The 13,316-nt window shown below is 45.9% G+C and overlaps 1 protein-coding gene across 3 annotated transcripts in view; it reads right to left on the bottom strand.

The window, feature by feature from the left end:
• Positions 1 to 13,316, bottom strand: part of NR4A3 (nuclear receptor subfamily 4 group A member 3) — a 108,259-nt gene that overhangs the window by 74,065 nt on the left and 20,878 nt on the right. For all 3 annotated transcript variants that reach the window (XM_075828518.1, XM_075828519.1, XM_075828517.1), the window contains exon 5: positions 4,544 to 4,716. In XM_075828518.1, the coding sequence (XP_075684633.1) occupies positions 4,544 to 4,716 (173 nt within the window). The remainder of the gene's footprint in view (positions 1 to 4,543; positions 4,717 to 13,316) is intronic.

The raw sequence follows: 13,316 nt of genomic DNA, 5'->3' as shown, positions 1-13,316 counted from the left end.
ATAAGGCCACAGTGCCCTCTGTAGATAAGGCCACAGTGCCCTCTGTAGATAAGGCCACAGTGCCCTCTGTAGATAAGGCCACAGTGCCCTCTGTAGATAAGGCCACAGTGCCCTCTGTAGATAAGGCCACAGTAGGCTCTTCCTGGGACTCCAGCTGTGCTCCTGACATCACTGGGACTCCTGCTCTAGGGAAGCCCCTGACATCATTGTCGATGTATGGACAGCGATGTCAGAGGCTTCCCCAGAGACCCGGAGCAGAGCAGATAATAGCGCTCTGCACGGGACTCCGCTCTGGGGAAGACCCTGACACACTGTCCATATATGGGCAGCGATGTCAGGGAATTCCACAGAGTCCCGAAGCAGAGCCGACACCAGCGCTCTGCTCCGCTCTGGGCAAGACCCTGACACACTGTCCATATATGGGCAGCGATGTCAGGGAATTCCACAGAGTCCCAGAGCAGAGCCGACACCAGCGCTCTGCTCGGGACTCCGGCTCTGGGGAAGCCCCAGACATCGCTGTTCATGTGTGGACAGCGATGTCAGGGAATTCCACAGAGTCCCGGAGCAGAGCCAACACCAGGACTCTGCTCCGCTCTGGGCAAGACCCTGACACACTGTCCATATATGGGCAGCGATGTCAGGGAATTCCACAGAGTCCCGGAGCAGAGCCGACACCAGCGCTCTGCTCGGGACTACGGCTCTGGGGAAGCCCCAGACATCGCTGTTCATATGTGGACAGCGATGACAGGGAATTCCACAGAGTCCAGGAGCAGAGCCGACACCAGCGCTCTGCTCCGCTCTGGGCAAGACCCTGACACACTGTCCATATATGGGCAGCGATGTCAGGGAATTCCACAGAGTCTCGGAGCAGAGCCGACACCAGCGCTCTGCTCGGGACTCCGGCTCTGGGGAAGCCCCAGACATCGCTGTTCATATGTGGACAGCGATGTCAGGGAATTCCAGAGTCTCGGAGCAGAGCCGATACTAGCGGCTCTGTGTCCCGCGGGCCGCAGATGACAGCCCCAGGGGCCGCATGCGGCCCGCGGGCCGCGTGCTTGAGACCCCTGCACTAGATGGCAGGACAACATGGGGTAATATATATACAGAAAAACCTCCTGTCCGCAAACCACCCTGTGCGCCTTTCGTTGTCGCTTCTTCAAAGGGGCTATATGCTGGAATGAAGACATCAATGTATTTAACCCCTTCCCACTACCGGCACTTTTGACCTTCCTGACAGTCTTATTTTTCAAATCTGACATTTATTTGGTCAAAACTTTAGAATGCTTTTAAATATTCAAGCGATTCTAAGAATATTTTATTGTGGCAAATTAGCCTTTATGATAGCGATAAAATTTGGTCGATACATTCAGTATTCAATTTTGAAAAACACCAAAATTCTGCGAAAAATTACAAAAATGTGCATTTTTCTAAATGCAAATGTATCTGCTTGTAAGACAAATAGTAATACCACACAAAATAGTTGCTAATTAACCTCCCCATATGTCTACTTTAGATTGGCATCGGGTTTTTTTTAATCATCCTTTCATTTTTCTAGGACGTTACAAGGCTTAGAACATTAGGAGAAATTTCTCATATTTTCAAGAAAATTTCAAAAGGCTAGATTTACAGGGACCAGTTCAGTTGTGAAGTGGCTTTGAGGGGCCCATACAATACAAACCCCCAATAAATCACACCATTTAAAAAAAAACTGCACCCCTCAAAATATTCAAAACTGCATTTAGAAAGTTTCTTAACCCTTTAGGCATTTCACATATATTAAAGCAAAGTAGAGGTAAAATGTACATTTACATGTTACATTTTTTTCTATAAAACAGAAGGTTTTACCAGAGAAACACAACTCAATATTTATTGCCCAGATTCTGCAGTTTTTAGAAATATCCCACGTGGCCCCAGTGTGCTAATGGACTGAAGCACAGACCTCAGAAGCAAAGTAGCACCTAGTGGATTTTGGGGCCTTCTTTTTATTAGATTAGATTTTGGGGTACATGTCAGGTTTGAAGAAGTCTTGTGGGACCAATACAAAGGAAACACCAAAAAAGTGACCCCATTTTAGAAACTACATCCCTCAAGAAATTTATCTAGGTCTGTTAGCATTTGGACACCCCACAGGTGTTTCAAGATTTTATTAGAATTTTGACGTGAAAATGAAAAATAATTTTTTTCCAATAACACGCAGAATTTTTTAATTCCACAAGGACTAAAAGGAGAACAGGTACCCCAACATTTGTAAAGCAATTTCTCCTTAGTACAACAATACCCCATATGTGGTCACACGGCAGACTTCAGAAGGGAGGGAGCACCATTTGACTTTTGGAGCTTAAATTTAGCAGGAATGGTTTGCGGAGGACTTGTCGCATTTGCAAAGCCCCTGAGGGGACAAAACAGTGGAAACCCCCCAAAAATTACCCCATTTTGAAAACTACACTCCTCAAGGAAATTATTTAGGCGTATAGTGAGCATTTTGACCCTACAGGTTTTTTGCAGAAATGATTGGATAAGGCCGTGAAAATGAAAATCTACATTTTTTTCAATAAAATGTAGGTTTAGCAAATTTTTTTTCATTTCCACAAGATCTAAAGGTTAAAAAGCATGCCAAAATTTGTAGAGCAGTTTCTCCCGAGTACAACAATACGCCATACGTGGCCATAAACGGCTGTTTGGACAAACGACAGGGTTCAGAAGGGAAGGAGAACCATTTGGAGTTCAAGTTTAGCTGGAATGGTTTGCGGAGGCCATGTTGCATTTGCAAAGCCCCTGAGTGGCCAAAACAGTGGAAACCCCCCAAAAGTGACCCATTTTGGAAACTACCATCCACAAGGGAGTGATTTAGGGGTGTAGTGAGCATTTAAATAAATGATTCACTTAATAATCCATGAATGTGTGATATCCTTTGAAGCACTCCTTTATGCACAGGCCATGTTTTTTGGGGCAGGTTTTGCAAAGATAAATTTTGTCTCTCGTCTTCTCCCCCTTTTGTAAACCACTTTTACCAGTGGTTTGGATTTCGCTGGGAAAGTGTTGCCCTGGTACAGTATGTGGAACCATCGCTTCTAGAAGTACTGGGGCCCTCCCCTTCATGGTTGCCAAATACAAGAGCCTTGATAACCACCTCTTGAAACTGAAGGAATGTCCTTGTCCGGCCTGCACATTGGTATAGCACATAAAAGAGTTATACAATGCGATCTGTACCATGTGCACGGCCAGCTTTTTGTACCACACCTTTGTTTTCCAAATGGCACTGTTCGGCTTCAGTACTTGATCAGAGGGAGATCAACCCCTGCCATGTACTTATTTTAGACTAGGATGCAATCTGGCATGGGGGTCATTGTAGTGCTACCTCAGACATGAACAGGGGTGCTAAAGGCCCAAAAAACCTGCGTCAACAAATTACCACTAAGGCGGATTCTAGACTCAACACTCACTGGCCACAGGGCGCACACAGGTAGATGCAGTTATAAAAAGGCCAAAAAAATAAAAATCCTGCGCCAAAAAACGATGCCAATAAGCGATGTTGGTCACTGATAAGTGCTCAGCAGCCACAGGATGAACACAGTGAATTGGTGCAGGTAGAAAAAGACAAAAAAAAAAAATCTGCGTCAAATAAATTACCACAGATGCTGATCAGTGATGGCGGTCACTGATCAGTATTCAGTGGCCATAGGGCGCACACAGGGAGACGGTGCAAAAAACAGAAAAAAATAATAAAAAGTCATGTGCCAAAAATTGAGCACAGAGGCCGATCAGTGATGGCAGTCACTGATCCGCACTCAGCAGCCGCATAACATAAAAAGGGGGAGAGGTACAGGAACAGGGGCTGGGAAATTTAGGGAAGGGAGAGAACTAGTGCTGCTGCTGCTAAAAAAAACAAAACACAAAAGTTATCACACAAAAGCAAGATGCAGATGATTCCGCAGGATCGCAAGCTCACCCTCACATTAGCTCTAGCTCTTTCTAACTGGAATGAGGTGGGCAGAGCTGGTGCAGGGTGTTAAAAACACCCGCCATGACTGCGATTGGTCGGTCTATGCAGACCGACCAATGATAGTGATCAGGGGGGGTGGCACCAATGCCATCTACTCATCAACACATGGAAGGGATTGGTGCTGTTCTAGACAGCACTAATCACCACCATATCACTGTGCCCTGTGGCACAGTGATTCGATAAAGCCGCAATCAGCACCGATGGCCGATGCAGGAATGCATTTAACCCACCTGAATGGATTATCACCACAACACAAATTGTAAAGAAATGGATGTTGGAAAACAAATCAGAGCCAAAGTTCTACTAAAGCATGTGACGTGTACATTTGTTACAAAGTTGGTCCCTTGATGGATGACTAAAATAAGGAAATACTAACTCCAAAAACATAGCTATAAACAATTAAACACAACTAGACTAACAAATGATTTTAATTTAATTTACTACTACCAATTCATATCCTGCAGGCTCCAGGCTGATGGTCACAATTTATCATTTTACCACATTTTTCCTTACAAGGAGTAATGAATGAAGCTTTCTTACTGTGGAGTAGTCAAGTTCCCTTGGGGAAGAGTCTACCATCGCTTCAACCAATGCATCCAGCATACTGACTGGAGCAGATGGTGGATTTGGTTGTGATATTTCTTGAGGACAAGGACTCTTAGGTTTAGAAGGCAATCTTCCTCTTCTTCCTTTAAGGCTATCTGTTCTTACCACTAAATTAATAAATAAATAAAACATATTGTAATCAATGAATTTTAAATATGATCCATTTATCAGCAATGCATAAATATGGATATATAATACATGTGATGCTAATAATAGTGCTACAATAATATTCCAATACCATATGTTATGTCCTTAGGCTACATTCACACGACAGTGAAAAATGGCCGTGTGACGTTTTTTTAACTGTCGTCACATGGCTGTTTTCAGAACAATGAAGTTCTATTGGTGTATTTACACTGCCGTTTTCTTAACGGCCCGTGAATACTGACCGTCAAAAAATAGGATATGTCCTATTTTTGGCCGTTTTCACGACCAGGCGGCTCCCAAGGAACTCAATGGATCAGTTTTGAACAACAGTTTAAGGAATCAATCCTTGTAACTGCCGGTAAAAACTGATCTTGGCCGAGGACTCCATGGGCACAGCACTACTTTGAGTGCTGAGCCCGGGGAAGCCCTTGATATTACGGTCCATATCTGGGCAGTTCTGTCGGGCTTACAACAATGGAGTCCCGGCTAGAGCATCGCGAGATCTCTGGCCGGGGACACTTGTCTTTGGAAAGCCCTTGACATTACTGTCCATATATGGACAGTGACGTCAGTGGCTCCCTGACCCCCCTTGTAGATAGCACCCGCCCTGTAGATAGCACCCGCCCTGTAGATAGCAACCCCCCCTGTAGAAAGCGCCATTGTAGCCAGAGGGATTCCACTTCTACAGAGAGCTACAGTGGCGCTGTCTACATGGGGAGTATCTATGTTGGGGTTCTATCTACAAGGGAAGTGCTATCTACAGGGGGGGTGTTGCTATGTTTGGCGCTATCTACATGGGCACTGTGGCACTATATGGGGGTGTGGCACTATCTACAGGGGACACTGTGGCGCTATCTACATGGGCAATGTGGTACTATGTGGGCTCTGGTACTTTGTATGTGGGCACTGTGTAACTTTGTATATGGGCACTGTCGTACGATGTGAATACTGTGGCACTATCTGCAATGGTCACTGTGGCCCTATGTGGGCACTGCCACTGTGGTACTATGTAGACACTGTGGCACTATCTACAGTGGGCACTGTGGCACTGGCACTTTATATGAGGGCACTATGTCACTTTATATGTGGGCACTGTGGTACTACCGTATGTGTGCACTATCTACAATGGTCACTGTGGCCCTATGTGGGCAATGGCACTTTATGAGGGCACTATGGCACTTTATATGTGGGCACTATCTACAGTGGGCACTGTGGTACTATGTGGGCACTGTCTATGTCGGCACTATCTACAGGGGCACTATCTACAGGGACATTGCGGCACGATCTACATCAGGGGTCTCAAGCAGGCGGCCCACGGGCCGTCATCTGCGGCACGCGGGACACAGAGCCGCTAGTATCGGCTCTGCTCCGGGACTCTGTGGAATTCCCTGACATCGCTGTCCACAGATTGACAGCGATGTATGGGGTCTCCCCAGAGCCGGAGTCCCGTGCAGAGCTCTAGTATAGGCTCTGCTTCGGGACTTTAGGGAATCCCCTGACATCGCTGTCCTCATATTGACAGCGATGTCTGGGTCTTCCCCAGTGCGGAGTCCAGGGCAGAGCAGTAGTATAGGCTCTGCTCCGGGACTCTGGGGAAGCCTCTGACAACGCTGTCCATACATCGACAGTGATGTCAGGGGCTTCCCCAGAGCAGGAGTCCCAGTGTTGTCAGGAGCACAGCTGGAGTCCCAGGAAGAGCCTACAAGCGCTTTGCCTGGGACTCCAGCGCTGGACAAGCCCCTGACATCACTGTCCATATATGGACACTGATGTCAGTGGCTTCCCCAGAGTTCTGGCGCAGAGCCTATACTAGTAGTCTGCTCGGGGACACCGGCTCTGGGGTTGCCCCTGATATCACATTCCCGTCCAGGAGGATCTCCTGACATCACATTGTATGGAAAGTGACGTCAGGGGCTCCAACAGCAGAGGTATCCCCAGCCAAAGCGTCGGCAACGCTCTGACTGGGGATTCCACTCCTGGAGGGAGCATCTACGGGGGGGGGAGCACCGTGGCAGCATCTACGGGGGGGGCACCGTGGCAGCATCTACGGGGGGGGGCACCGTGGCAGCATCTACGGGGGGGGCACCGTGGCAGCATCTACGGGGGGGCACCGTGGCAGCATCTACGGGGGGGCACCGTGGCAGCATCTACGGGGGGGGGCACCGTGGCAGCATCTACGGGGGGGCACCGTGGCAGCATCTACGGGGGGGGCACCGTGGCAGCATCTACGGGGGGGGGCACCGTGGCAGCATCTACGGGGGGGGCACCGTGGCAGCATCTACGGGGGGGGCACCGTGGCAGCATCTACGGGGGGGGGGCACCGTGGCAGCATCTACGGGGGGGCACCGTGGCAGCATCTACGGAGGGGGCACCGTGGCAGCATCTACGGGGGGGGCACCGTGGCAGCATCTACGGGGGGGGCACCGTGGCAGCATCTACGGGGGGGGGCACCGTGGCAGCATCTACGGGGGGGGCACCGTGGCAGCATCTACGGGGGGCACCGTGGCAGCATCTACGGGGGGGGCACCGTGGCAGCATCTACGGGGGGGGGCACCGTGGCAGCATCTACGGGGGGGCACCGTGGCAGCATCTACGGGGGGGGCACCGTGGCAGCATCTACGGGGGGGGGCACCGTGGCAGCATCTACGGGGGGGGGCACCGTGGCAGCATCTACGGGGGGGCACCGTGGCAGCATCTACGGGGGGGCACCGTGGCAGCATCTACGGGGGGGCACCGTGGCAGCATCTACGGGGGGCACCGTGGCAGCATCTACGGGGGGGGCACCGTGGCAGCATCTACGGGGGGGGCACCATGGCAGCATCTACGGGGGGCACCGTGGCAGCATCTACGGGGGGCACCGTGGCAGCATCTACGGGGGGGCACCGTGGCAGCATCTACGGGGGGGGCACCGTGGCAGCATCTACAGGGGGGGCACCGTGGCAGCATCTACAGGGGGGGCACCGTGGCAGCATCTACGGGGGGGGGGGGCACCGTGGCAGCATCTACGGGGGGGGGGGGCACCGTGGCAGCATCTACGGGGGGGGGCACCGTGGCAGCATCTACAGGGGGGGCACCGTGGCAGCATCTACGGGGGGGCACCGTGGCATTATCTACAAGTGGGTGGATGGCATTATCTGCAGAGGGCACTGTGGCATTATCTGCAGAGGGCACTGTGGCATTATCTGCAGAGGGCACTGTGGCATTATCTGCAGAGGGCACTGTGGCATTATCTGCAGAGGGCACTGTGGCATTATCTGCAGAGGGCACTGTGGCATTATCTGCACAGGGCACTGTGGCACTATCCGAAAAGGGGCTGCCCAATCTTGACACGTGTGTCTGCCAAACGCTGCCAACTGAGCCGCCGGACTGCATTTAGCAACACTTAAACTGGAAAACTGGATTGTTGAAATAAGCATGTGGAGAATTCTCTCAAATTTTAAATCTAGAGGTATTATTATAGTAATGTAGTATTATTATTATAGTAATATAGTGTTATAATAGTTCAAATAACTAATTGATTAACAAGAAATTTGTATTTAATCAAATTTGAAAGTAATGCGGCCCATCAACTTCCCATTTTTTCTATATGTGGCCCACTTACCCGGCCGAGTTTGAGACCCCTGATCTACATGGACACTGGTGTTTTCAGGGGGTTGGGACAAAAAAAAATCCACCCATTTTTTTTTAATGGCTATGAAAAAGAGATGGCAAATAGCCATTAAAAACTGACAGACAGACTGCAAATTAGGGCTGGGCAATTAATAGAAATCGATATTCAGCGCAATTAATAGACATCATCTTGTGAATTTCGGTTTTATCAATTATTTTTTCCCGGCTTAAACTATATCTGCATCTTCAGGACGCAGATACAGTTGAATCCAATGGTAGAGCAAGGGACCTGCTCTACCATTCGCCGGATGCAAGGCAGTGGCCTCATCGTGCCGAGCTGCACAGACCAGAGGATCTCCATCACTCGTCATTGGAACGGGGTTAAGCGAGTATGTATATTATTATTATTCTTATCAGGCACTATTGGGGGCAGCAGTGATGGCATTATACAGTGTGGGGGACTTTATAGGGATGACCACTAGGGAAATGAGATTAAGAATACAGGAACATGTAAGGGATGTAAAGAAGGCTGGAAAAATTGGTTGTGATGATCTGGATAAAATTAACAAACTAAAACCCATTCCTGGAAACTTTCGTGAACATCATGACAACAGATGGAAGGACCTGAAAGTACGTGGAATAGACAAGATCATCACTGGATCTCGGGGTGGAGAAACCTTTCGGAAATTGGAACGTATAGAATGTAAGTGGATAACGAAATTGAAGACTAGTTCCCCTTTTGGTCTTAATGAAAAAATGTTGTTTGCATCTTTTCTTTAGTGGTATATTCTTATGGCATCCTCCTAGTTTTTAATATGTTCTTTTTGTGCAGTGGTTTTGGATGTTATCCAATTAAATTGGAAAAAGGAGGAGCTATTGATTGTTCCTACACATTTTGTGTATTTACGGTTATCTATATCTCTTATACAGTGAAGGAAATAAGTATTTGATCCCTTGCTGATTTTGTAAGTTTGCCCACTGTCAAAGACATGAACAGTCTAGAATTTTTAGGCTAGGTTAATTTTACCAGTGAGCGATAGATTATATAAGGTGCTGTGGTCAGATGAGACTAAAATTGAGCTCTTTGGCATTAACTCTACTCGCCGTGTTTGGAGGAAGAGAAATGCTGCCTATGACCCAAAGAACACCGTCCCCACTGTCAAGCATGGAGGTGGAAACATTATGTTTTGGGGGTGTTTCTCTGCTAAGGGCACAGGACTACTTCACCGCATCAATGGGAGAATGGATGGAGCCATGTACCATCAAATCCTGAGTGACAACCTCCTTCCCTCCACCAGGACATTAAAAATGGCTCGTGGCTGGGTCTTCCAACACGACAATGACCCGAAACATACAGCCAAGGCAACAAAGGAGTGGCTCAAAAAGAAGCACATTAAGGTCATGGAGTGGCCTAGCCAGTCTCCAGACCTTAATCCCATTGAAAACTTATGGAGGGAGCTGAAGATCCGAGTTGCCAAGCTACAGCCTCGAAATCTTAATGATTTACAGATGATCTGCAAAGAGTGGGCCAAAATTCCATCTAAACATGTGTGCAAACCTCATCAACTACAAAAAACGTCTGACTGCTGTGCTTGCCAACAAGGGTTTTGCCACCAAGTATTAAGTCTTGTTTGCCAAAGGGATCAAATACTTATTTCTCTGTGCACAATGCAAATAAATATATATAATTTTGACAATGTGATTTTCTGTTTTTTTTTTTAAATATAATCTATCTCTCACTGGTAAAATTAACCTAGCCTAAAAATTCTAGACTGTTCATGTCTTTGACAGTGGGCAAACTTACAAAATCAGCAAGGGATCAAATACTTATTTCCTTCACTGTAGGTCTTCAATGGCAACATTGTAATTTCACTGATTCATCATGGCTCAGGGTGCTATTAATGATCTCTCATATAGGAATTTGGATGACACGTTAACACTTTTTATTAGTGTGAAAAATGTCTATAATCCTTACTTGTGGCTTGGATTTACATTGGCTAAGGGTTTGTATATATGTTTAAATTTGGTATGCACTTTAAATATTTGTTATTGATCACGTCAGCTTTTTCATGGGGCATTTAAGGCCATAATGGCCCTGATGTGAATATAAGTAATATCGATGGGTGTTATATCCCTATATAACTTTTTTTGATAGCATCTACACTGACTTGTCATAATGACGGGTCTTTATTAAATTATTTATAATAATTTTTGTTGAAGAATATATTAGGTTATATATATGTAACATAACTCCCTTTTTTTTTTGGGTGTAGGTATTTTTACAATTTTCATTTATACAGTGCGTGTGCGTGTGCATGGATGTTGCCTATATGATGTATAGGCATGTATGGACGTATGTATATAAGAGTATGTATGAGCTTATGTATATATGGGGATATGCTATAGAATTATTTTTCTATATGAAATTTTCACTTATTTTTGTGCACGTGTGTTCACTTTTTTATTTATCACATTTATACACACACACACACACACACACATTTATTTCTGTTTTTTATTTCATTTCATATATATATATATATTTATTTTTTTTCCTCTTTTTACTTATTGTGTCACTTTCAATATGTATATCATACAATGGACTTTGAAATAATGTATCATCGCTTTTGTAATCTAATGTGCAAACCTGAATCATGTATGTTTCAAGCCACTGATAGGTCTCTTTAAATATTGTGGTGTTCTCTCGATGTGTTCCACTGAACTATGTGTTCTCTTTAGTGTGGGCTATTTATTACCTTCTTTCCCTGAATCAAAATGGCGGCCGCACAGCGCCTGTGTATGGCGCATGCGCTGGCCCGGCCCCTCTCCTTCCGGTTGTGTGGCGTTGCAGACGCGCATGGACATGCGCGGTCTGCATCTTCCGGACGCCGTGCTGGGAGGGTCGGTACAGCCGTGTCCGCCATGGACAGGCGCCATATAGACGGCGACCTCATGACTATACTTAACTCAGGTGGGTAAATAATTCCCCTATACGGAAGACCTATGTTAGAGTTGATGTCTATGTATGTGCTACATGTGTGCTTCAAATATCTCCTCCCTAGATTTAAAGCATTTCCTTATAAAAGGTGCATCCATCCCACCATACAGTACCCCTTGAAAAAGCTGACGGCGAAACGCGTGTCGGGGCTCTGTGGTGGTGGTCTGGTGTTAATAGGGGCACATAATGCAGCACAGTGGTTGGTATTAAATCCCAAGTACTATTTATGCTATAATATTCTTTTATTCTTGAGACAGCACTGATATGCAGTAGAATACTGGGTGCTTATATTCTCTGTCTCTTTATGTAATATGTACAGGTTTCCCATGTGCTATTATTGTGCTTCCTGATCATTAACCCCTTAGTGACCAGCCCATTTTAGGCCCTAATGACCAAGCTATTTTATTCGTTTTTCTATAGTCGCATTCAAAGAGCTATAACTTTTTTATTTTTTCGTCTACATAGCTGTATGAGGACTTGTTTTTTGCGGGATTAGTTGTGCTTTTTAGTGGCACCATTTTTGGGTACATATAATTTTTATATTAACTTTTATTAACCTTTTTGGGGGGGGATTATAAAAAAAACCTGAAATTCCGCCATTGCTCTATGCGTTTTTAAATTGACGCCGTTCACTATGCGACGTAAATAACATGTTACCTTTATTCTATGGGTCGGTACGATTACGGCGATACCACTTATGTAGAGGTTTTTTTATGTTTTACGACTTTTGCACAATAAAAACACTTTTGAACTAAAATTATTTGTTTTTGCATCGTCGCTTTCCAAGAGCCGTAATTTTTTTATTTTTCCATCAATGTAGTGATTTTTTGGGCTTGTTTTCTGCGGGACAAGACGTAGTTTTGAATGGTACTGTTTTGGGGTGCATGGGACTTATTGATTCATTTTTATTATGACTTTTTTGGGGGGCAATGGAAAAAAATTGCAATTTCGCAATGGTTTTTTGCGTTTTTTTTTACGGTGTTCACTTTGCGGTTTAAATTACCTATTAACTTTATTAATGGAGTCATTACGGTCGCGGCGATACCACATATGTGTACTTTTTTTTTTTTTTTTACACTTTTACTAAATAAAACCACTTTTTATGGAAAAAAATGGATTTATTTTTTTACTGTACTTTTTATTAATAATCTTTATTTCACTTTGATGACTGATTTTATTAGTCCCACTAGGGGACTTTACTGTGCGATATTCCGATCGCTGCTATAATGCTCTGGTATACTTCGTATACCAGAGCATTATTGCCGGTCAGTGTAAATCTGACAGGCAATCTGTTAGGACGTGCCTCCGGCGCGTCCTAACAGGAATATGTCCAGGGCAGACCTGGGGGCTTTTATCAAGCCCCCGGCTGCCATGACACCCCATCGGAGACCCGCGATTTCATTCGCGGGCCGCCGATGGGTGACAGAGGGAGCGCACTCCCTCTGTAAACAAAGATAAATGCCGCGGTCGCTATTGACGGCAGCATTTAACGGGTTAAACGGCCGCGATCGAAGTAAACTTCGATCGCGGGCGTTGGAGCAGGAGCTCAGCTGTCATCAGACAGCAGAGCCCCGGCTCCTGCCTGCACGGGAGACCCGTGCAGGACTTAGACTAGGCTGACGTGAAAAGGCGTCAGCCTAGCCTAAAGCCCATTAGTGAATCACGTGAAAAGGCGTATTGGTGGTCACTAAGGGGTTAATGTTTGTGATATGCTGCTCTTTATATTGTGGTCCCCTCACCACCATGTTGCTTTAAACTTGTTTGTCATTTTAAGGTATTGATGGCCATAGTTTTTTACTATTTGATTATATGTAATAAAAATCTTTTGTATGGTACCAATGGTGTGCTATTATGTTATTATAATATTCACATGGTAGCATCTACATATATGTCTATAGGTATTATGTTTATGCATTGATATACGTAGATTATATGGATTGTTTGGCCTGGATT

The sequence above is a fragment of the Rhinoderma darwinii genome, chromosome 5 (assembly GCF_050947455.1).
Source record: "Rhinoderma darwinii isolate aRhiDar2 chromosome 5, aRhiDar2.hap1, whole genome shotgun sequence".
NCBI classification, from domain to species: Eukaryota; Metazoa; Chordata; class Amphibia; order Anura; family Rhinodermatidae; genus Rhinoderma; species Rhinoderma darwinii.
This window is presented reverse-complemented; position numbering and strand designations above follow the sequence as displayed.